The 24,320-nt window shown below is 34.1% G+C and overlaps 2 protein-coding genes across 2 annotated transcripts in view; one reads left to right on the top strand and one right to left on the bottom strand.

Annotated features, from left to right (window-relative positions):
- Positions 1 to 555: 555 nt before the first annotated feature.
- Positions 556 to 3,233, bottom strand: LOC125192834 (Pectin lyase-like superfamily protein). The gene is made up of 6 exons (XM_048090496.2): positions 2,718 to 3,233; positions 2,460 to 2,627; positions 2,066 to 2,110; positions 1,776 to 1,983; positions 1,613 to 1,694; positions 556 to 1,246 (listed from the first exon to the last, which is right to left on the bottom strand). The coding sequence occupies exons 1-6, from the start codon at positions 3,141 to 3,143 to the stop codon at positions 745 to 747; spliced, it is 1,431 nt and encodes a 476-aa protein (XP_047946453.1). The 5' UTR covers positions 3,144 to 3,233; the 3' UTR covers positions 556 to 744.
- A 7,558-nt stretch (positions 3,234 to 10,791) lies between these two features.
- The window catches only part of LOC125194160 (calcium-dependent lipid-binding family protein), a 36,472-nt gene continuing 22,943 nt past the window's right edge, over positions 10,792 to 24,320 (top strand). Inside the window, exons 1-25 of the mRNA XM_048092225.2 lie at positions 10,792 to 11,009; positions 12,385 to 12,466; positions 12,657 to 12,760; positions 13,607 to 13,702; positions 13,823 to 13,870; positions 15,126 to 15,176; positions 16,160 to 16,263; positions 16,374 to 16,491; positions 16,785 to 16,886; positions 16,976 to 17,176; positions 17,689 to 17,846; positions 18,868 to 19,023; positions 19,666 to 19,758; positions 19,865 to 20,213; positions 20,333 to 20,446; positions 20,594 to 20,689; positions 21,131 to 21,198; positions 21,566 to 21,686; positions 21,764 to 21,973; positions 22,063 to 22,290; positions 22,361 to 22,470; positions 22,577 to 22,673; positions 23,381 to 23,479; positions 23,575 to 23,700; positions 23,843 to 23,911. Coding sequence (XP_047948182.1) covers positions 10,995 to 11,009; positions 12,385 to 12,466; positions 12,657 to 12,760; positions 13,607 to 13,702; positions 13,823 to 13,870; positions 15,126 to 15,176; positions 16,160 to 16,263; positions 16,374 to 16,491; positions 16,785 to 16,886; positions 16,976 to 17,176; positions 17,689 to 17,846; positions 18,868 to 19,023; positions 19,666 to 19,758; positions 19,865 to 20,213; positions 20,333 to 20,446; positions 20,594 to 20,689; positions 21,131 to 21,198; positions 21,566 to 21,686; positions 21,764 to 21,973; positions 22,063 to 22,290; positions 22,361 to 22,470; positions 22,577 to 22,673; positions 23,381 to 23,479; positions 23,575 to 23,700; positions 23,843 to 23,911 — 3,015 coding nt within the window. The 5' untranslated portion in view covers positions 10,792 to 10,994. The remainder of the gene's footprint in view (positions 11,010 to 12,384; positions 12,467 to 12,656; positions 12,761 to 13,606; positions 13,703 to 13,822; positions 13,871 to 15,125; positions 15,177 to 16,159; positions 16,264 to 16,373; positions 16,492 to 16,784; positions 16,887 to 16,975; positions 17,177 to 17,688; positions 17,847 to 18,867; positions 19,024 to 19,665; positions 19,759 to 19,864; positions 20,214 to 20,332; positions 20,447 to 20,593; positions 20,690 to 21,130; positions 21,199 to 21,565; positions 21,687 to 21,763; positions 21,974 to 22,062; positions 22,291 to 22,360; positions 22,471 to 22,576; positions 22,674 to 23,380; positions 23,480 to 23,574; positions 23,701 to 23,842; positions 23,912 to 24,320) is intronic.

The raw sequence follows: 24,320 nt of genomic DNA, 5'->3' as shown, positions 1-24,320 counted from the left end.
ATGATATCATACTAAAAAATGTGTCAAATCTTAACCGGAATGAAGAGAGTATTAGAATATTACTAGAACATGAATCCCTAATGGTTCCCACACGGCCACACCCCTTTTGGGTGAATCCCCAAACCCCATATATACTAATAGAAACCCCTTTTGGGTGAATCCCCAAACCCCATATATACTAATATTTCTATAATGATTGTTTGGTCACGGTGTAGTCAGTCTCTTTGATAAATGATGACTTATTGGAAAAAAAAATTGATACTATGTTTTATTTTATTTTTTAAATTGTCTATTACATTAAATATATGCTACCTTTAGAAATAATTTTATTGTTTTGGCGTGTTATTAATCACCTATCACACGACGCACACACTCAGATCACAAATCATGAATCCACCTTTGTTTTTTTTAATCTTTTCAATATAAACTTTTTCTAGATGTGATATACCAACATATATGATATCAATATACATTAATTTGAAACTTGATATGAGAAGTGTAAGGGTACATAGAGTATTAGTCAAGATGAAACTTAAATAAATGACATTTAGCACATCAAATGTACCATTCAACTAGTTATAAAGAGGAGCTTCATGTTATTACATAGTTACGCAAGAAATTCATACGACCCCATCACACTATATGGGAGACTATTCCCAGAGGGATGAATCAAAACATCTTCTCTCTCGATATATAACTATACATATATTTGTATCATATTCTTTAGCTAAGTTGATATAAATATTAGCAACCATACAAAGAATTTTCAGCTAGTGTTTGAGGCATCCCATCGAGCAAACAATCGATTGGAGGTATGGTTAGTGTTTCTTGTACACCATACGCATTCCAACAAAAGGGATCGTCCACCAAAACGCCCTCGTGGGGAAGGAGCTCGACCTCGGACATCGTGATGTTCGTGCACGCAATGCTGTCGCTGCATGCAAAGTGTATCGGCGGGCTCCTAACGTCGTAGGTTCCCTTTATGTTCCTGTATGTCACGTCTGTCAAGTATACGGCCGATGTCTCGTTCCTGCACTCCTTGGTTAGACAATAGTACTGATCGATGAGCACGCAGTTTCTCACGTTCTCCATTTGGATGTTCTCAAAGAAAATGTTGGAGACGGACCCCGTCCCGCCCTGCCATGTCTTGATCCTCAACCCATTGTCGGAGTCCCTTATGAATGCGTTTCGAACTGTTATGTTCGATACGCATGCGCGAGAATTGTGCACACCCAAGCTCCCTATGCTGCATTTTTCGGATCAATTTTCATTAGTATAACTCATTTACTTTCAATTAGACGGATTTTTAAATTGACAAGCAAAACTACAATTTAGTCAAATTTTCAACTTAATATATTAAGTACTTATTATATTTCCACCGATCACATCCTTACATTACATATGCATTTAAAAGAAAGCAGATTCTAGAGGATTATGTCCCTTTGGGAGCGTGACAATATGTGAGAATCATACAACGCACATAAAATGACAAAAGGAAACATAGGTGCTAGTAAAGTCAGCAAATTTGTGTCCAAAAACTAAGGATTCATACTCATTTAAATGAATAAAAAAATAAATAACACTATATTATTATCATAAAAACAGCACAAACCTGATTCCGTGACTGGGCCCACATGTGACGGCTTCGATATCAACGTCCGAACAACCCGGCCCGATTGAGATGCAATCATCCCCTGCACATAGAATTATAAATAAATAAAAAATTAAAAAATGAAAAATGCACCCATTTCAGATCGAGTTGTAGTTATATTTACCGTTAGCGATCACGGAGTTGTATATGCCTACGGCTTTCGTGTTCTCGATATGAATTCCATCGGTGTTGGGGCTCAACTTGGGCGAAGATATCGACAATTTATCGATCAACACGCCCTCGCACCCGTCGAACTTCATGTGGAATTTAGGACTATTTCGGATGCGCAAACCGGTCACTACCAAGTTGGAGCTCATGAAGAAACGAATTAGCTGCAAAATAATTATAATTAAAAGTTATTAGAAAACTAAATTTAGAAAGCATTAAACAGAAAAGATGTAAATGTACACCCACCGCAGGGCTGTCACATGGTCCAGGCAATGTCGATCCATTAGGGCCCTGATAATTGCAAAGAAACAAAATTTCAACTTTGTTATAATTAAGTTATACTACTAATACAAGTAAAAACAAATTAATTAGAGAAAAAAGTTAAAGAAAGCAATGGACTTTTATAAGATTGTGAAGATAGGGATTGGACAAGTTGAACGTGCGATGTCGATATCGTAAGTTACGAGATGAAATATAGTGTCCCATAATTTATTTTTGCCATCATACTATTTTACTATTGTATTTATTATTCTACTATAAATGAATCTCATTTAGTAGAAATTTAAATCAAATATGTAAAAATTGAAAATTTATTTAAAAAATAAAAATAAATAAAGACTTAAACTTGTACACTCTTTACCTTATGAGGCTTACAGGGAAGATCCCACCATTTCTGGCCATTGCCTTCTATGGTTCCAGTTCCGGTCAGTGTCATATCGTCGAGACGATAGAACACCAACCACTGCTGGTGGCTGTCTTTTTCTGGCCAGCACTCCGGCCCATCCGGCGGCATCACCACCCCATCAATCTTCATTTAAAAAAAAATTAAGGTATCAGGTTCGAGTCCACCTAATTATTTATCAAAAAAAGAAAGAAAATAAATAAAAGCCAGTCTTACTTGGAAAACAAGTCCGGGCTGGCAAGGCCCGGAAAAGATAGTGGAAGTGATCATGAACTCGAGGCTCGAGGGTGCGAGAACGACAGCGTTCTCCACCTGGCAGGCCGCCTTCCAGGCGGCCCTGAAGGCGGCCGTGTCATCCGTGGAGCCATCCCCGCAGGCCCCAAACTCGGTCACGTCGAAAATGCAGGTCGTGTTCGTGTCTGTGTTGGGTTGGGTCGGGCCGTAGCTCGGGTCGGACGGGATGGAGGGCGGGTAGGCAGGGGTGGGGGCAAGGGCAGGGGCAGGGGCAGGGGCAGGGGCAGGGGAGAGTTTTCTTGAATGCTTATGCTTTTTGGGTGAGTGGTGATGCATTTTACCATTTGTGAAATTAGCTACATTTTGAATTGCAATGATCAATAGAAACAATATATGCAGAGGCTTCATTGGAGCAAGAATTGGAAGAGGGAATTTTTAAGACAGATGGCGAAAGTGAGGAATTAGTTGTGTTGGAATTTAGAGAGGGAGGGAGAGAAGTTGACAGTTGAGAGTGAAAATGTGAGGAGGTGAGTGGAATTTATATTACTACAAAGTTTTCACGTGACAAAAGGTTCTAATGCAAGAAATGGACACGTGGCGGTAATGTGTTGATTCTCACATCATTTTCCTGCAGCCATTCAAACTTTTTAATGGAGGAAAATTGTTTTGGTGCATTATCAGCCTGCTCCGATTTTGTTGCTTTTTGGAATTTCAATCTCAATATATCTATACTGATTTTGCATTTGACGGTTTCTTCATGTTTGTACTCTCTCTCTCTCTCTCTCTCAATATGCACTTTTGTTCATGTGAGAATAGCTTGTGGTTTCTTGATAATTGTGTAGTAACCAAGCTCTGTGTCTGAGCTTTTTTTAATCAAATTCACATTATATATATCAAGATATAGAAAAAAAAATACATGTAGTTATTGACCCTTTTCTGCGGTGGCACCTTATTATTGGCCATGATCCTTTTGATATTATCTACTACTACAATACTTAATTTGATTATGATTTCATTCACATCATAAAGTGTTACTTACTTACTCATCAATTTTGTAGAAGGCGACACGTGTGCATGAGAAAACATAGGGAATAAAATGGCAAACAAGGAAAAGAGAAGCAAATGTAATGCGATGGTGTAAAAGCGAAAACAATGTGTAGTCTCGTGACTCTTTATTGTTGTGTAGCTATTTGTGGTGGCCATGGATTTCACACACTATGTTCACGGGCTATCAATTTGTGACCCCAAATTAAATCTCATTTTATTACTTGTATATAGACATTAATTACCAGCTAGAACTTACTAGAATTTATTATATTCTATTTTATATACTCATTACCAACTACTAGCTCCGTTCGCAATATTTAAGTTAAAAAATTGTAGGAAATGATAAAAAAAAATGAGTGTAATGTGGATCATTTTTTATATTATACTATTAAGTTAAAATTATGAGTGTAACAATTTAGTAAAATTTGTACTCTCTCCGTCTCAAGATAAGCACTCGCTTTTTTTTTGCCCTCATTGTGAAAAAAAATGATATAAAATGGTTAGAGTGGAGAGAGAGTAAAGTAAAAGAGAAAATTATATAGAGGAGAGTCTTCTCTACATAGTTCGTACTCTTACTTTACTTTTTTCCAGTTCAACTATTTTATAGTATTATTTTTTTAAAATGAGTGCGAAAAGAAGCGAGTCACTTATATTGGGACGGACGAAGTAATTTATTTGTTCAAATTAAAATAGTAAATGGACCTTTTATTATGGTCGTAACGAATTAATAAAATGAAAACTTGAAAAGAGGGAATAATACCAATTACTACTAAAATAAGTATATAGTATAGGTATACCTACATAATTAGATTATAGACTACTACTATTATTATATATAAAATTAAGAGTACCTACCGAGCTCGAGTTTATTAGTATTTGGAAACATGGATTAAACTATACAAGTTGTAATATTAAAAGAGCCACACATATGATACCGACTAGTCTTTGACATGGGACACCTTGTCACTGTTATAATCAGTATATGTTTCCTGGATCTTATGAGATAGTCAATAATAAATCATTACAAAGTATATACTTAAATTTGATTTAAATTTTACACTAACGTTAGTGAATTGAATTATTTTGATTGGGGATTTTTGGTGTGATAGATAAGCATAGTAGTCACGTGTGAGCATTCACTAGAAATGTGATTGCAGGAGCACAAACTCAGCTACAGCACTGCATGTATGTTTTTTTTGCAGCTTTGTATATTTCCATTGTTCACGAGTATATACACCATCACCAATATATAATGATGAGTAGATGATGAATAATAGTTTGGGATAAATGCTACAATAAAGGGGGAAAACCACACTAATTAAACAAAAATAAATTTTGTTGTGAGTTTGGTGTACAATATAAATATGTAATTTATATTTAATTTCTTATAGACAAATATAGCTACATAAACAGTATATCAAGCTACTAATTAATGTAGTGGAGTTCTAATTTTTATTTATTTATGCAGTGTTCTTTTATTCAATCTAGCTTATTTTAGCCTAATTTTTTTCTTGTTATCAGCAATTTCAGCCCCTTCTCATCCTCAAATTCCAGCATTTCGGCAGTGGATTGGATTGATAATGATTCAAGCTAGATAATTTTCGACAATTTTCGACAATATTAGAATAAGAAAACAAGAAAAATTTAAGTTTTGATAGAGACTGTTAGGCCATCCCTTTTCCTTGTCTTGCCATGGCTGGGATCGATGTTATGCCATGGCTGGGATCTGAACATCGATGTTATAGTTGATAGGATGTGGTGTAACACATTATTTATTGTTTGATAGATGTATTAATATTTACAATTATGATTTTCAAGTGGTATATAGAATCACACAAATATATTATGATATTTTCAGAGTTTTATTTTATAAAGACCTACTACGTCATAAATGTTATACACTTTTATCATATAGTACTATATCAATCGAGATATGTGAGTCATGTGACCATAAAGTGAGAATTAATTGTGAAATTGCGAAAGGATTAATTGGAACTGTCTATTAATAGCTAATCCGTATTTAATTAGTGGAGTTGGTATCACTTGTCAGTTACAGATTTGCTTACTGAATTCGAAAATATTCTGCTAACTGAGTTCGAAAATAATTTTTCGGATTTGATTTTCAGCCTTTAACTTTTAAAAAGAGTATTTTATTTCCAGCAAACACTCCGGCTATATATTTCGAATACTACCTACTTTTGATTCTGATTGCCTTTTTATAATCTACAAATTTAGTATTTCGAACACAAACTACGTGCTACTTGTGTGTGTACATGGTTAGGTTTATGTTTACTTATTTTGTACTACTATACTACATATTTTGTTCCATTATAATTAAGGTATTTTTTAGAATAAAAAGAATGAAGTATGAAATATAATAAAATATATGGATTAAAAAAATAAAGTAGGATAGATTATTGGTAGTGGGAGTGGATGACACAAATTTATATGCAAATTGATAAAATTTGATAGAGATATAGAGAAAAAAAAAATGACTGATAATATTGTTAGTGAAAAATAAGATTCAAATTATTAGAGATAAAAATTTATCATAAAATCACTATTTTTTATGGACCATCAAAAATGAAAAACAAGACTGTTGGTGGTGGATGTAAATAACTTTTTTTTATCGTACTACTTATCTGTGTTAATAGTTTGGTTTATGTTTACTTTTTTGTATCGTACTACTTGCATGTGTAAGACCACCTCCAACCATACACCAAATCCCATTTTTGGTGTAAAAATGTGCTCCAACCATACTCCATACCCATACCTATTTTTGGGTTTTTTAATCAAACAACACTAAATTTGAAGTGAACACCAAAATTGAGTATCTACTGCAAAAAAATTTTAAATATTGCATAATAGTCCTTATTATTATTTTGATAGTTGAATCAGCCGGCGGCCAATTTGTATACTGTCAATTTGTGTACTAGTACAGTAGTACTTGATAGTTGATTCAAACTATCAGCCGCATAATTTAGACACAATTTGTTCATGGAATTTACATATATTTTTCTAATAAAACTAATTAAATAGAAATTAGCAAGCTGACCATATTATAATAAATTATGTTTTTTTTACAAATAATAACTAATAAATTTACTAAATAGGAATGAATATTGCTAAAAAATTCTTGTTATTATTTCAAGAGTATATGACCCGATATGACGCAATAAGAAATAAAAGTGCTCATCTGGAACTTCAAAATGTGCTAGTTGATCATTTGTGGAAACAATGCACAAATTTTGAGCCTTGAATTTTAAGTATTTTTTATGTTTATCGTGATATGTTTTATGAAATTGAGATATATTTAAATGAGTTTCAATTTATATTTGAATTTTATTATTGCAAGTTTAGTGTATTTAATTTTAAAAGTAGTGTATTTTTTTTAATATAAAGTGTATTTAATACATAAATATATTAATAAAAAAAAAATTGTATAATTATTTAAGTTACATAAATTATTGATAAAATATTATGGGACTAATATGTAAGTTAAGTAAATATGTAGGTATAATTGAAAAGGTATAAAAAAGAATAAAAATATGGAATATTCTTTTAGGTTTGAGTTTGGAGTAAATGATTGGAGTTTGGTGTGACCCAAACTCAAAAATGAGTTTGAGTTTGGTGTAAATGGTTGGAGATGGCATAAATAGTTAGGTTTATGTTTACTTGTTTAGTTAGTACTCTATAGTACTAAAGCGCTCACTATCATTTATTTTAATTAGAGTGGACGATATAATTTTTTATGTATAATTAATAAAGTATGCGAAAGATAAAATAAATTGAAATTAATGTTAGTGGAGAATAAGATACACAATATTAGAGGTATAAGCTTGCCATTAATCGAGCATGATTAATCTGATTTCGTCGAAGGCAGGTTCGAAACATCCGTAGTAAAAAAAAATCTAAATCACTTAAGTATACTATTTTTGAAAAAACTTCTTATAATATATCATATTAATATTTTTTAGTATGCACCACCAACATCAATTATTTATTCAACGTAACATCTTTTTTGGTTTGACCACATGTGTACGAACTCGTCTTTGGCGGAATCCGACTAATCCTGCTCAATTAAGTTTACTGTTTAAAGCCGAAAGACTCTTATCGGATGACGGGATTTGAACCCATGATCAATGAGGTTCTATCACATATTTTAAATGAGGTGAATAAATACACCAATTTTAATTTGTTAGTAAATTTCTCGCTAAGTTCAATTTCGTCCAAAATTTAATCATATGTGATGCATCGAGGAGTCTATGTCATTCGACTGCCGATTCTCTTAAATAACGTATTTTATAGGAAGAACTTATAGTAACATTATAAAAAAACATAAATTCTGTAATATACACAAATTTTAATTCGTCCAAAATTTAATTATTTAATAATGATAAAGTTACTATACAAGTTTGTGTATTTTTTCACCACATCTAAAGTTAGTGATTAAAATCTGAACTGACCAAATATTGATTGTCTTTTGTACTATTAGCCCAAATTAAGACTAATTATATGCCCTTGTCTTATAAACGAGGCAATTATAAATCATTTCATAGGAGGGCGAACAACAACTAGTTAGGCATGATCGGACCACCATTATCACACCACGTGTGATTTTGGGCTCCACTATCACGGAATGTACTCGTATCACATGCATTCTATTAATTTCAATAAATATTAAATGGGTAATAAAGGAACAAAGAAGATACTATAGAATAAAATTTGATGCCATATATATGTCCACGTAAACATAATTAATGACTAGTTAAGGAAAACAACTACTCCTACATAAGTGATTACGTCTTTGGCTAATCACGGGTCGTTGATCGCAATCATTATTCTATAAACAATGATTAATGATTGATTAAGAAGCTGTCTTTGTAAAAACACTCGTTGTTTTTTATTTTCTTACCGAATTGATGTGGGGTTTCTTAGCTTAAAAATTGTTGTCAATTTGCCATTTTAAATATTTCACTTTCTTTCTATTTTGCCTCTTCAATCTTTTAAAGAGATGAAATGTAATGTTACAATTGGATGGCTGATACAATGAATTAGATAGGTCGCATTCCATGGCACGCAATATAAAATTGGTCGTATTACAAGCAAATGTTATAAAAATAATATCGGGTTGAAATCGGAAAAATCATAGTGGGTCGAAAATATACAAGATTTATCACCCAAACTTTTAATGCCTTACAAAAAACAACTTTCATTTTTAGAAATCTCTAATATTGTAAAAAGTTTGATTTATATACAATTTGATGGATTGTAATTTGACGGCGAAATATAGAGCCAACTCGTTGGAACTCTATTTGGATTATAATTTAATTGAGATGAATTATTTTTGATTTGTTAATAGTAATATTATGTACATGTTCCTAATTTGTACAAATTTCCCTTAAAAAATCTTCATATTTGATTAAAGTTTGATTAAAGTCTCAGTTGTTGGGAACACTCACATCCATAAAAGGAAATAATATTGCAAGCTAACTCAATGTACTGCCACCAAATAATACCAAACTATTGGTAATTATTTTCTAAAAAACATTGAAAGTTGGTGGCGTGATATAAAATAAATGTTACTATTTGTTTGCACATACATACAAGTAAACACATTCAAGGAGTGAATGTTGGCTGACAAATCTCCTGCTTATTTGATTCACACGAGCAACACCAAAACAATCAGTTTCTAATTTGTCCTTCAATAGTAATAATGAAATAAATTAGGAATACCTAATCCAATTTGAAAAGTCACTCTATCATGGGTTTTTGATAATTGAGATTTTGATGATTGAGATTTGTCGCATAGTAAAATTCAATCCATCCCCAAAAGGCCCATATGGCCATATGCCACAAGCTTTAGCAGAAAAGGCCCATTCATAACAAACACACTTTTAAGCACAAACACAAACACAGACAAGTCTACATAATTTTTTAATTAAATTATAAATTATTGATTTGTTAAAAAAATATCGTACATCCATTTTTCACCCTGACAGCTTGCCGGATGCTACCGTAAAAATTTGACTAAATGACATAAATACACTTTTTTTGGGTAAGAAAAGCGATCGGAGCCTGATTACAAACTAACAAACGTAAGAAACATCTAATCTATCATGCATCAACTAAATACTAAGACTCAAGGGAGGAAACTCTAAAACATGGACACTTTTATAAAAGTTGTATGCGTAATGTGACAGAAAATCAGCAACGAAATGTCCTTCCTTGTGCACGTGACGGAGCAGAGTCAAACTCATATAACAAACTTTGCACCTTCCGTACTATAGATCTGCAATTGATGGTCACTTCAAAGTTATCCATAATCATGGCACACCAGTGAAACTATCACTCTCTACCTCCAACTTTCGAATATCCATATTCTTTGCCAACTGTAGCCTATGAAATAAGCACCAAATTTCGACTATCAAAATAGGTCACACTCTAATATTATTAGCAACAAAACCATACCTCCAAGCTCCTGTAGAATCACGGATGAGACCACCACTAAAAGCATGTCTTGATCGTCCCTTTAGCGATGCGTTAGTATTGAGCTTAAGAGTATCCGGCAAAGGGGCCGCCAACTAACAAAAGTACACTTTTAAAACACAACAAATGAATCTAAAATTTTGACACAAACTTACAAAGTCGATAGTTCGTTTAATCAACTATAAATTAGCACTCCATATTTTAAGATTTACAGAAATACTACCAAAAAAAAGAACAATAGTAAAAAAATAACGCTAAATTTAAACGCAAAATAGAACATAAAAAATGAAATAAACAAAACAATACTACTGCAAAATATAACACCTTGTAAAATGGTAAAAAATTTATGTTCGGGCCGAGCAATGAATTAGGCATAAGCCCAATGAGCCCAAATAGCAGTAACAAAATGCCGATAACGAATCGCGGGTCAGATCCGACCCGTCAGCACCGCAAATGTTTCCAAAAAGGGCCAACGCTATGCTTGGAATACACAGCACCTGGAAGACCCCACCACCGTTTTCTTCATTTTTTTCACACACAACACACACTCGGCCTCCTCCAATTCCTCCCCGCGTTTCGCGTAATCGCCAAGGAGAATCGATTGATTACCAAACCAGATCGAATACTCGCCCATGGCGCTTTTCCGCCGGCGATCGTCGCTTTATGCTGGAATAATCTCCTGAAAACCGTCGCCTCAAACGATCAGCAGCTTGATATTTCACCATGTTTGAAGCACATGTGGGTTCATCCTCTCTCCATTGTTGATTTTTTTTTTTAATTTTATCTATTTAATTGCGTGGTGACCATTTGGAGCTGTCAACGTCACTGATTTTGATTGATTATTGTAATTTTGTGTCTTTCTATTCGCCGTGGGAACGGAATGGAATGCATGGGAGATGGTTTTGTTGCGGCGGAATGTGTGCATGGGGATAGTATGAAATCATTGTCCGAATTTTTTTGATTCAATGGCGAGTGCTGTTCTGCAATATTAGGCTGGAAATCTGAGGAAATTTGATTATACGGTGGATGAAGTATTAGTATGAACACTAATAGGTTGGAATTTGATTAGACATTGGATGGAGTCTTAGTATGAAAAATAATAGATTTATAATGTGCGGAAATTGGATTAGACGTCGGATGAAGTCTTAGTACGACTACTATTAGGTTGGACATAGTGCGGAAATTTGATTATACATGGGATGACGTCTTAGACCGAACACTAATAGGTTGGAAATGTGCACAAATACGATCAGATGTTGAATGAAGTCTTAGTAACTTGTGAAAAGTCTGGTATGGTGTAAGGTATCGTTAATCTGAACGTGTTTCACCAGATTAGGTTTCTTAGCTTATGTAAAACCAATAAAGTATAGTAAGAAAATTGGAAAATATGTTGTGAGCCACCAATTTTTAGACTACTGAATGATTGTGATGTCTGCCTTGAAGGATTATAATCCTTGTCCATCTAATTATAGATTAAGAGGTTTTGTAGACAATATCTTGATATAAATTGGCAATTTGGGGTTCATATTGGTTAAAATATTGATGCTTCGCTGATGTTAGTAGACAGAGGAAAGGATAGTGCAAAGGACAATGAAGATAAAAATTGCATTGGTTTGCTGCCCCATCATAAGAGTAACATACGTTCTACCTGCAGGATGAATCTAAAAACTGCTGAGTGGATCATGCACAATATTATTGCATCGGTTTTTACTTGCTCATTTGACACATTGAACGAACAGTGCTCTTAATCATAAAATCTGATTTTTGGGGTTAAACAGGTGGAATTGTGTTTGAAGCTATTATGCTTTTAAGGCTGTTAATCTCTAAGGAGACAGACGAAACCAAAATCTCTGTATTTTATGTTATTTAGTTTATATTTGCATTGTATTTTATTTCACAAGGTAACTTGATTAATGCCCTGCATTGCACTCTCTTAGTCTTAATGTTATCCGAGTGGCCATTGAGTTATTGTCATCTAGCTTTCATGTTATCAGAATGATTTTCAGAGTATGCTCCTCACATTTGTTGATATTTATTCTCTGTGGTGACTGGTGAGTCATTTATGAAATTCTTCAAGTCATTTAGGTTTATGTCTTTTTAATACTTTTTAAAGGTCTTGCATTTGCTTCGGAGATACTTGGGTGAGTATGTCCATGGGTTGTCTTCTGAGGCCTTGAGAATCAGTGTTTGGAAAGGTATGTTTTTGGTAACCAGTATGATTTACCATATTTATCATTCAGTTCCTTTAGCATTGTAGACTTTCAGTAGCTTATTATCTTATTTCACTTGAACTGAGGCTTCAGTTTTGATAATAAACTTTGAAGAGTTGGTTTCAAGTTTGGACACAGAGGATAACGTTCAGTATGTTTTTCTGCATTTTCTTAGGTGATGTGGTTCTTAAGGATTTGAAACTGAAATCAGAAGCATTAAACGCATTGAAGCTTCCGGTGACTGTCAAAGCTGGTTTTCTTGGTACTATAACCTTAAAGGTGATTTATGGTTTGCGGATAATATTTTTGCTTGATCAAATAATATTGCTGCAAAATTTAGGACTTGTATGAAGTATGGACCAACTATCATCAACCTCAAGATAATAAATTCTTCATCATTTACTTGTCTAGATGACTAGATGTTTAGATGTTAATGATTTCTGTTTAGCTGGTCCATTTGGTGAATTCGTAAATATTTGGTGAATCCCTTGGTGAGGTCTAGAAGAGGATTAAAGTTGGATCCATTCCACTCTAATTAACACATTTCCCTTTTTGGGATGTCTTTTTTTGGATGTCCCACATTGTTTGAGTGGAAACATTACTCTCTCTACTTTATTCTTTCTCCTATTAACACACTAAACACCATTGCATAAAATCCCATGTCAAATAAAAAATGTGTCTCTTTGAGTGGGATGGAGAGGAGTGCCTATTAGACTTTCGAGTAGTGTCATTTAGTTTGGCCTTTACATATATTTGGGATTCCCATCCCCTTTCCGTACTTGTATGTTTCTTTCTTAACAAATTAAAATTTCTTATTTCCTTTGAACTTGTGTTGCTCTTCTCATTTCACACAATTTGAGAATGTTCCATTGATATTATGGAACCAGTACATAAGCTTGCGAATTCAGTCTAATTCTATTATGACTTATTTCATCTTGGGAAAAAGAACAAGTATCTAGAAATCATGATGCTAAGAAAAAATGTGGTGTAAACTGATCATCTTCTGGGTGACTATGATTGTCTTAACTGAAGTCTATCAGCCTTCCCTGACGCATATGTTATGGCTCAAGAATTAGGATAATTTATTGGTGTCTTCATTTTTTGGTTTTCTGTTTTGATCATAAGGTACCTTGGAAAAGTCTTGGCAAGGAGCCAGTTATTGTTCTCATAGATCAAGTGTTCATTCTTGCAAATCCCGCATCTGATGGAAGGTTTCTGAAGGTTCATATTATCTCATGCCTTACCTCTTGAAAATCCGGTTACATTGATGCATGATTTATGCCCAACATTTGATTTATTTTTAATTTTCTGATACACTCCTGTATTTTTGTTTTATCTAAGGAAGAAGATCGCGAAAGGCTATTTGAGGCTAAACTGCAGCAAATTGATGTGAGTAGGGCTCTTTTTCTAATGTACATTTATCTTATCAGATTATGAGCTGACCGCTAAACCTGAACTTTTAAACAAATGATAAAGCTTACTCATTGAACACCTTTGATAAAGCTTACTCATTAATCCTCAGAATTGGAATCTGTTGACCTTAGAGAAATTATTGGCATCTGAGCTTGGGTGACTTATCTAATTTTCCTAATGCTTCACCTTCCTATAAGTAGTTTCCATCCTAGTGAAAGGATAGGGACTGGTCTCTAGCTCCTTACATTTAACTTTTTTTTTTGTATGTGGGAATCCATTTCACGTGTTGTCCATTTAGTTACTGTTTTGAAGCTTTTGCAAGCGGTAGTTGTACTTGGTGAATCTGGATCTTAAATTCTGAAATTTTTATCTTCATCATCTCATATATGTTTTGTTCTGGGAATGAGCAGCTACTTTTTTGTTGCCTTTTCTTTTCGCTTTTCTCCATCTAACTTAGCCAACCTGCCTCATATTCATAGATTGGGATATATTAGCTAGTTATCTGCATGGCTGTGCTTGAGTATGATTTAACATGATACATTTTCTTTTGTAACTAAGAGAACTTCTGTCTTTTCAAAACTCAGTGCGATAGATTAATCAGTAAACACATATATTCTCAAGTGATCACAATCCATGGACTATCACTTTCAAAAGTCATATTGTATATTGAGAATGAGGACTTCCTTCAAATGTTTATATTATTGCAATTATTCATTTTTGACTAAAGTCCAAAAATTGGTCCCTGCACACTTGCCCGAAAATAACTTTTTGGTCCTACACATTAAGTGTGATATCTTTTGGTCCATATTTAACGATTCTGTCGAAGAGTTATGGTCTAACAATATTTTGACTAAATTGGTACCTTAGTTGCATTTAAATTACAATTTAAAAGGTGAATAATATACTTCCATATTTTTCTTTAATATTTGTGTGTTTTTTTTTTTCCTTCTGAATTTAAGCATTTCTGAACTTATGTAATTAGAATGATAGAATTCACTAATTTTGTCAAAATGCTGTTGGCCGTAAACTTTTTTGACAGAGTTAATATGGACCAAAACATACTGTCCTAAGGACCAGAAACTATCACACTGAATGTGTAGGATCATAATGTTTTTTTGGGCACCAATTTTGAACTTTAGTCTTCATTTTTACCCCATCATTATTGAATTTCATTGTCTTTCTTGATAATTATTCTCTCTGTCATTGGTGACACATTTTTCTCTTGATGTAGGAAGCAGAATCAGCAACTCTTGAAGCATTATCAAGATCGAAGCCTGGAAATGTATGGCTTGCACTCTGCAACTCTTTCTTCCATGGAAATTTAGAGAAATTTTAGTGCTCATGAAGTTTATATATTTGGTTTAACCTTAAGCATTTTGCTTCTGCTTTCTTCTTTCACTTTTTTTTCCTCTTTCTGGGGACCAGTTTTTATCATTTTTGGGGGGTCATCCCTTGACTATCAATTTTTTTTTTAATTTTTATCTAATTAGATGAAAAAGAGGTTGGCAGAATAATGCAAAGATGCTTATTGTATATGCTTCTCTCTCCTTGTTGGTGTGTGCTATGTCTAATTTTTTTGGGGGAAACACGTGAAGTCGTGAACCCATTTTCCTTCATCCTTTTCTCATGAAAGGTTCTAACTAAGATTGGCTTGTTTTGTATGAACCAAAACTTGTTCAGACCTATATAATTGATTCAAAGTGGTTATTGGGAATGAGGATAGGTGCTTTGGAGAGCCATAACGGTCATTGTTTACTTGTCCATTTAGATGGGTTTAGGAACTCAAGCAATTTTATTTATAGGAGCAATTTTGTGTTAAGAGTGTTGGAATTGAGTTCTCTTGTAATTGCTGATTAGCTCTATTGTAATTGCAGGTTTCACTATTAATTGTTTTAGGAGGTAGATGTCTAGTTTGTTGTATGTATTTCCTCTTTAATATAATAAAATGGATTTTTTTTCTATGACAAAAATTCATTCCTCTAATACTTTTTTTTGCATAATTATAAATAGCACATAATATGTTGAACTGTTATGATTTGTGATGGTTTTTTTTGTAAAAGTATATTAATGCAGGTAACTGCATTATCTTGTGATGATTGATTCTTTGTAGCGTGGAAAAGATATTGAATTGAAGTTCTGCTCTCATCTTCTCAATATCTTTCATTCCATCTCAGCCTTTGCATTTGGATTATAAAGCATTACATTGTTTCAGGAATTCATGTTTTTTGGCAGTTCACTCATATATATTTATTTCATATTTTGCAGTCAGCTGCTGGAAATTCTTGGCTGGGTTCACTAATATCTACAATTATTGGAAACCTTAAAATCTCTATAAGCAACGTTCACATTAGATATGAGGACTCTGTGAGGTTAGCCTTTTTAATTGGAGTTAGTAACACCTTATCATCTTGCCAATATCCTTTCTGGGCTTGACGCTCTGTCTGCGTATCTTTGGTTATTTTTCCAATTTTTCATACAGCAACCCAGGACATCCATTCTCTTGTGGCTTCACCCTTGCAAAGCTTGCTGCTTTTACAATGGATGAGCATGGCAATGAAACCTTTGATACAAGTGGTGCTTTAGATAAATTACGCAAGGTAATACTTCAACCTTTTTCTTCTATTGGTGATTTCTTTTGTATGTACTCAATTAAAGGTTAAATTTCATCTGTGAAGTAGTGCTTTGGAAAATGTTAGAAAATGATTTTGAAGATTTTGAATTAAGTGAGTGCCATTCTGGAATTACTATTGCTTATAAATGCTAGCACAATACTGAAACATTGGTTCATTTTGTTCAAGATACATGAATAATAGCATGCGTTGAGTGCTAGTGGCACATAATTTCTTGAATGTAATTGGTCTTTTTGTATTCTTGTGTGGTTCCGTTATAGTCATTGCAACTCGAAAGGCTTGCTGTGTACCATGATACCAATCGTGATCCCTGGAAGTTGAACAAGAGATGGGAGGATCTTAGCCCTAAGGAATGGGTTGAGGTAATCTCAAGCTAATTATGGTCTCTCATAAATCTATCCCGTTCCTCTTTCTCACATTATTTATCTTTTTTTCTATAATGTTCTGCTAGGTTTTCCAAGATGGCATTAACGAATCTTCTAAGAGCCGGGATCCAGCATCATCTTGGGCCCAGGAACGAAACTATTTAGTTTCACCTATTAATGGAGCTCTTAAGTACCATCGTTTAGGTAACAAGGATAGAGAAGATTCAAATGTTCCATATGAAAAGGCCTCACTTGTCATTGCCGATGTCTCTTTGACAATTACAGAGGTACATATCGTGATCTAAATCTCAACCATTATCATGTACGAGGTTATCGTTACCCAACAATATCTAGTTCTCGAGAAGCTGACACACACACATATATGTTGTTTGTGATATTAAAGGGAATTGAGATTTGGCTAGAAAGTCCTAATAAATAATTCCAATTTAATTTTATAAGCTAATAGAAATAATGTTTCCATCGATTAGCATTCTTGATTGTCTCCCACTATCTCTGGCTGCATGGCAAATGTTTTGTTCATCAGTTCATCTTAATACCGGACTTCTACTTTTAGATTTTATTTTTGGTCTTGCTTGCACAGTATAACGAGCATCCTTGCACTTTTTATTCTATCCTTTTGGAAAAAATCAATTTTGAGTACATTATGAACAGTTCATTTGACTTTAGGTAGCTTGATTAAATGCACAGCAAGTACTGTTGAATTTATCGCCGTGCCTAGTGGTTTGTTAGAGGTCCAAGTCTTTCTTTCATTTCATACTTTTTTTTTTTCTCATTTCAGGCTCAGTATCATGATTGGATTAAACTTATGGAGGCCATATCTGCATATAGAACACATGTAGATATATCTCATTTAAGGCCCATGGTGCCAGTTAAAGGTAGTGCGGCATTGTGGTGGCGTTATGCTGCTCAAGCTGGGTTGCAGCAGAAGATGATGGGGTAAATTTGATGTTCAGATGGCCGCTAGCTATCTAGCAATGATTTAATACTTGAACTGAACAAGAAATGCGGGTTTTATGAGTTACCTTTTCTGGTAACATCTGGGATGGATTAATTAGAACTACTATGATATAAAGCTAGTTCAAAATTTTAGAATAAAGATTTATTGGCATCCACTTCAGAATTTTCCTATTCTCTTTGGCTTAAAAGTAATTGATGGATTTTTAAGGATCAAGAGGAATATTTTTAGGTGGAACAGAGTTAAGATGGTTTGAGTCAAATTGAATATAAACCTATGTTTCTGATTTAGCTAGAGCTAGGAGTTGTATTGCCTAAATAGGATGATATCTATCTTTTATGGATGACTCATCTCGTGTACTGTCTTTTTCTTTGTTGATATGATTTGTTTCTCTTTTCAGAAAAAAGGGACAATATATTTTACTGTAATCAGGAATAGTCTTGAAAATCAGAATTGTATCACTAACATAGGTGTGGGTGTACTTATATATACACATGAGTTCTACGAAAAAGCCACTTTGCTCCGTGATTTGATTTTTTTGAATATATTGTATGATTGCAATTTAGAACTGAAAAACAGAACAAATTTTTCAGTTTGGTGACTATGTAGTAATAGTGAAGGGTACACATGATACTTAATTTCATGGTATATCATGTTATAATCTTGTTGTAATTGGTGTACTTGTAGAAATGTGATGATACATTGATATATGGTTGGTAAACTTGGTGTATGTGTCTCAAAAAATTAAATGGTGTGATTGCTCACCATGCTTAATAGTATTTCCATCAGAAAGTCCAGTAGTATCATGAGCTACTAAATGGCCAGGATTATCGTCAAGAACTTCCAGACCTCCTCTTTGGTTACTGCTATATAGCAAAATTGTTGGGCGGTGTATATCAGTTCCTGAATTCATTTGATTTAATTTTTTGGATTTTCAACATTCTGTATTTTTTACTCTAATGTTACAAATTATAAGTTTTATATGATTTTGTGTTCTGACAGTTATCGATTTTCATGGAAGCAAATCAAGCATCTATGCCATCTTCGTAGACAATATGTGCAACTCTATGCTGATTCGTTGCAAGGATCAGATATAGATACAGATGAACAAAAAGAAATTGAAAAAGACCTTGATGCTAAAGTTATTCTGTTGTGGAGGTATGTACCTGATATATCCACATATACAGATTTTCCTTCCTGGATAAAGTATAAGTTTACAGAAGAATTAATTTGTTCCCTGCTTTTAGAAGTCCTAACTACAGCCTATGCACATAGGAATATATGCTGAAAAAGTAAAGGGTATTTTGAGATGATAGAGAATTCAAATGAATCTCTATATTGAGAGGAACACTATCAAAAAAGACGAGAAAAACAACCTGCAAGCGAACCTTCACCAAACGTCATGCGCCGATAAGGAAAGTTTCTTCCTGACAAGCAGAAAATCTGCCCACTCAACCAAGATAATTTCCATAACATCCTAAATGACTAAACTCCAGTACATGAATAACATAAGAATTAGTGCTCTGGAAACAAAAGCTTGGTCCACCCCTTTATTCTAACACTAATAAAGATAATAATGGACAGGTTGAGATATGCGAATGCGATCCATCGAACAAATTAATATTTTATATTTGCTGCATGAGCTTTATTGCCTTTTCTTATCATTGCTTTAGGTCATTGTTTGAATACATGCTATTTCATTTGAGATGCTTAGTTGCCTTGACTGGTTTGGTTGTTAGAGCCCTGCCTTGTAATTTTGAGCATTGATTAGAATCATTATCTTTTCTGATCATTGTTTAGGTTTCTTGCCCATGCAAAGGTTGAGTCAGTAAAATCAAAGGAAGCTGCTGAACAGCAAATGCTTAAGAAAAAAGGCTGGTTTCCGGTAAGATGGTAAGTAATGTGCTGTTATATTACATTTGTATCCCATGTTAGTGTCCTGTACGGGCATTTCTTATATGTTTTTCCTATATGTATATGATGATATTTTCTCAAGCAGGCGAAGCACTTCAGTTGATGACCCTGCTAGTGAAAATTCAAGTTTATCTGGGTCAGTGGAAGAAAAATTGACTAAAGAAGAATGGGAAGCAGTCAATAAATTGCTAAGTTTTCAACCAGATGAGGATTTGGCTCAGACAGGGAAGGATGTGCGAAATATGATACACTACATGATTATTGTATCTATCAGTAAAGCAGCGGCTAGGATAGTCAACATTGATAACACTGAGATTGTTTGTGGTAGATTTGAAAATTTGAATGTGTGTACGAAGTTGAAACAAAAGAGCATACATTGTGATGTGACATTGCAATACTATGGTTTCTCTTCACCCGAAGGAACCCTTGTGCAGGTCTGTTTTCTTAATATCATTTTTATAGTTGAGTTCTTAATGTCTCTTCCACCGTTTCTTCTCGGGACTATGGTTGGTTATTCAATTTTGTTTGTGATCAATATGGCTTATTGGAACAGAGTGTCTCCAGTGAGCGGAAGGTGAATGCTTTGCAAGCTACTTTTGTGCATGCTCCAGAAGGAGAAAATGTAGATTGGAGGCTTTCCGCAACAATATCTCCATGTCATGTCACGGTAGTTCTTCCTATCACGTGACTGGTCTTGTCCCCCGTTTTGTTAGTTAGAGCATCTTATTCTTTATATTGTGTCCTGGCCCCTATTCGTTTTTAGTAGTATTTCTGTTATATTAATGAAGTTTTGTTTACTACAAAACAATTATAGGTGATCATAGAAAGCTTTGAACGCTTTTTACATTTTATGAAGAGGAGCACTGCTGTTAGTCCATCTGTTGCATTGGAAACTGCAACTGCCCTGCAGGTAATTTTTTCTTATAATCCATTCAATCTTACTATGAGAAGTCTGGTATCTCGAGGAGGATTTCGGGCTAAGCTTATAAGGTCCTTAAAAAGATCATAGAAGATGTCTATAGACTCCTTCATAGATTGTCATTTATTTTTAAGATTTTAACAAACATATTGCAAGCTCTCAAAAAATAGGATGTCACAAATTAATGTAACTGTTTTGAATATGTACAGAGGCTTATTCTGGGAAGTATTCATATTTTAAAAATCTATAATTTTGTACAATTGAATGATTTAACTGTTTATTTGCAGACAAAAAACATCTTATAAGCCCCTAAAGTAACTTAAAAAATCTTTTCTATAAGCTCAGCACATGCTTTCAGCTTTCTTAGTGGACTGATTGCTTTACAATGTTTTCTGGTTAAACTAACCTTTGAGCAATTACTGTACCGGACAGTATAAAATTGAAGAAGTAACTCGGAAAGCTCAGGAACAATTTCAGATGGTTTTAGAAGAGCAGAGCAGGTCAGCTTTGCATACTTATTATCTAGACAGATTTCACTCAAGTGATGCCCTTTGGCTATGCTAGTTATTTGCTGTGATTTTCATTCTCTCAAACGAAGCGATTTAAGCTGATTATAGTTGTTCAATTCAAATTGATTTTTGATGATGAATGTTTGCATTATGAGAAGGGTTGTAAATGTAAAAATAAGTTTTATAATTCAATTAAGAAGCACGATATTTATTCTTTGGCTACATCTCCATATTGTTGTGCTAATTTGTAAGTGATTGGACTGCTCTTGTATCTCCTAAATTTACTAATACAATCAATACCAGTTGATGTTATAGTTTATATGTAGATTCTTATTCTAATTCAATCTCATATCATCAGATTTGCTCTTGACATTGATCTTGATGCTCCCAAAGTTATCGTTCCTATAAACTCTCGTGGATCTAATGCAATTGACACCCATCTTCTGTTAGATTTGGGGCATTTCACATTAAAAACCAAGGTATCCCGTTTTTCTTGTTCCTGGATTTGTTTATATGTCATGTTGGAATAGTAAAAAGTATTTTATCTTCTGAACAGGAGGACGGCCAGCTCCATGACCACAGCGATAATCTATTTTCTCGTTTTTATATATCTGGAAGGGATATTGCAGCTTTTTTTGCAGATTGTGGTTCCAGTACTCAGCCTTTTGACTGGGGATCCCGACCTTCATTTCCTTCCTCTTCACAAGATGCTGACAAATTTTATTCTCTTATTGATAGGTGTGGAATTGCTGTCATTGTTGACCAGGTATATTTCACAAACATGCTATGTAAACTTTTTATCATGTTTTGCATCTTCAGATTATTTTTGGTATTCTAATTTATACTACTGCTCAGATAAAGGTGCCTAGACCCAATCATCCATCAACACGTATATCTGTTCAAATCCCAAGCCTTGGCCTACACTTCTCGCCAAAACGATATTTCAGGCTCAATGAATTATTGAATTTACTCAATGGTGCAATGCATAGTGATGAGCAGCACAGAGTAGAACATCTACAAACTGGTCATGTGCCTTGGAGTCCACTAGATCTGGCAACTGAGGCGAGAATTCTAGTTTGGAGGGTATGTTGATATCTTGAGATCCTGAAATATTGTTAATGCTGTAATGTGTTTGTGACCTTATTATATGCAGGGAATTGGCTATTCAGTTGCTTCCTGGCAACCTTGTTATATTGTCTTATCTGGATTACACCTTTATGTTTTAGAATCTGAAAGTTCCCAAAGCTATCAACGGTGTACAAGGTCTACATTTTATTTTGCTTTCCCTTTAATTCATTGCCATGGATTGACATTCACTTTTGTGTTAATAAGATCCCTTTTTTCCATGTCCACCATTTCCGGACTGCAGCATGGCTGGTAAACAAGTATGTGATGTTCCTCCTACAAATGTTGGTGGTTCACTTTTTTGTATTGCTGTGAGCAGTAGAGGCATGGATATCCAAAAGGTCGGTATGCCTGAGATTTTAATAACAGTACTTGTCAGATCATCTTTTGACACATTTTATTATTTCACTTGAGACGTATTGTACCTATCATTTAAATCTAGCATAATGAACTAATGATAGTTTCGAGACTGTCCGGTGAAAGATTGTGGCTGAAATCATGTCATGCGATTTAAGTCATTGGCTTTATACTTGCTTGTCCTTGTTTTAAAAGAATAAAATATGATTTGTCAGTACAGTGGGATATCCTAATGAAGCTATGAAAGTAAACTTGTCAATGTTATCTTTTACAGTTTGGTTGTTAGTTTTCTTTAATATTGATATTTCTCTTATCTTATTAATGGGTAGGTTCATCTGTTAGTTTCTGAGTAGTTTGGTTTGTATGTCCATTGCTTGTCTCAATCTCATTATATCCCTCCAATTATCATTTTGTTATGCTTTTATATTAGTTGGATGTCTACATCACTTTAGCTAGTTATGATGACATTAGTTTGCCACTTCAGCTAGCTACATTGACATTAATTCGTTGATAATCGACAACCTTGTGAACGACAAGAACTATTGAAAGTTTGTGTATTTGGCGGCATACATTTTAGTTCATGTGCAAAACCAGTATTTGGTGAAAGTTCATGTATTTAGGCACACTTACCCCTTCTTATTATGGAACCTTTTGAGACTGCTTTATATATTTTTTTTCTTATGCAAACTAGGCTCTGGAGTCTTCTGGTGCCCTGATAATAGAGTTCCCTAATGAAGAGGAAAAATCAACTTGGTTGAGAGAACTTGTGCAAAGCACCTATCGAGCATCTGTGAGATGTGAAATCATTTAACTGTTTTTTTGCAATCTTCTTTTCTCTCAGAGAAAGTGCTTGTGTTATAGTCTGACTCTGTTATTTGGATGAAGGCTATTCTCGATGGCCTAAGGGATGGACTGGTTGATTTTGCTGAATCTCGGGCCAGTAGTGATAAAGCAGCTGATCTTGTCCTCAATGGATCTGTGGTAGAAACTAAACTGTCAGTATATGGAAAGGTCAGAATTGGAATTCTGTTCCTAGATGTAGATATGAATTTTGTCATTGCTTTTCATACTTATCCCTCTATTTAGTTTTAATTGAATTTTCCCCTTATTTCATGGTCTGAGAATCACCATCTTTCCCTTGCTTGCTAATTAGTTTGGAGAAGAGGAGTATGAGAGAGTACAAGAAAAACTCATTCTCGAACTTCTTGCTGGTGGAGGAAAGGTTAGTAATATTTGGTTTGCCCAATCAGGCAGAGGCAGAGCTAAATATTCTTGATATTGAATACCATTTCCATTTTTTGTGAGCGATGTAAACTAAATTATGAGCAAGTGGAGTTCTAATTTTTAAACAACTTGTAACATTAATTTCACATCCCCTTGGTTATCTGTGGAAATAATAAGCAGAACCTGCCCTTTGTTGGCTCTTGCCTAGCCTTCCGCTGGGAGAGTATGCCTAATCAGTCACATTCCGTATCTCAAAGAATGAACCTGTTCATTATTTTGTAGTTTTCAACCAAAATATTATAGCTTCTCATCATTGTTAGCCAGCTGTGGTAAATTGGTTTGTATGTGGTTCTGTGAACTGAATCACATCCGATGTCCTTCAGTTTGGTCAGTTGACTAGATATTGA

The sequence above is a fragment of the Salvia hispanica genome, chromosome 4, assembly GCF_029641045.1.
Source record: "Salvia hispanica isolate PSC_SH4W2 chromosome 4, Shi_PSC_v1, whole genome shotgun sequence".
Classification (NCBI taxonomy): domain Eukaryota; kingdom Viridiplantae; phylum Streptophyta; class Magnoliopsida; order Lamiales; family Lamiaceae; genus Salvia; species Salvia hispanica.
The sequence above is the reverse complement of the archived record's forward strand: the minus strand, read 5'-3'. Positions and strand labels throughout refer to the sequence as shown.

Bases quoted from the DNA above. Each gene is read 5' to 3' on its own strand.
- LOC125192834 (XM_048090496.2), bottom strand. From the start codon at position 3,143: ATGAAGCCTCTGCATATATTGTTTCTATTGATCATTGCAATTCAAAAT. The intron at 2,628-2,717 runs GTAAGACTGGCT...TTTTAAATGAAG, and splicing joins AGCCCGGACTTGTTTTCCAA to ATTGATGGGGTGGTGATGCC. The intron at 1,695-1,775 runs GTAAATATAACT...TTCTATGTGCAG, and splicing joins CAACTCCGTGATCGCTAACG to GGGATGATTGCATCTCAATC.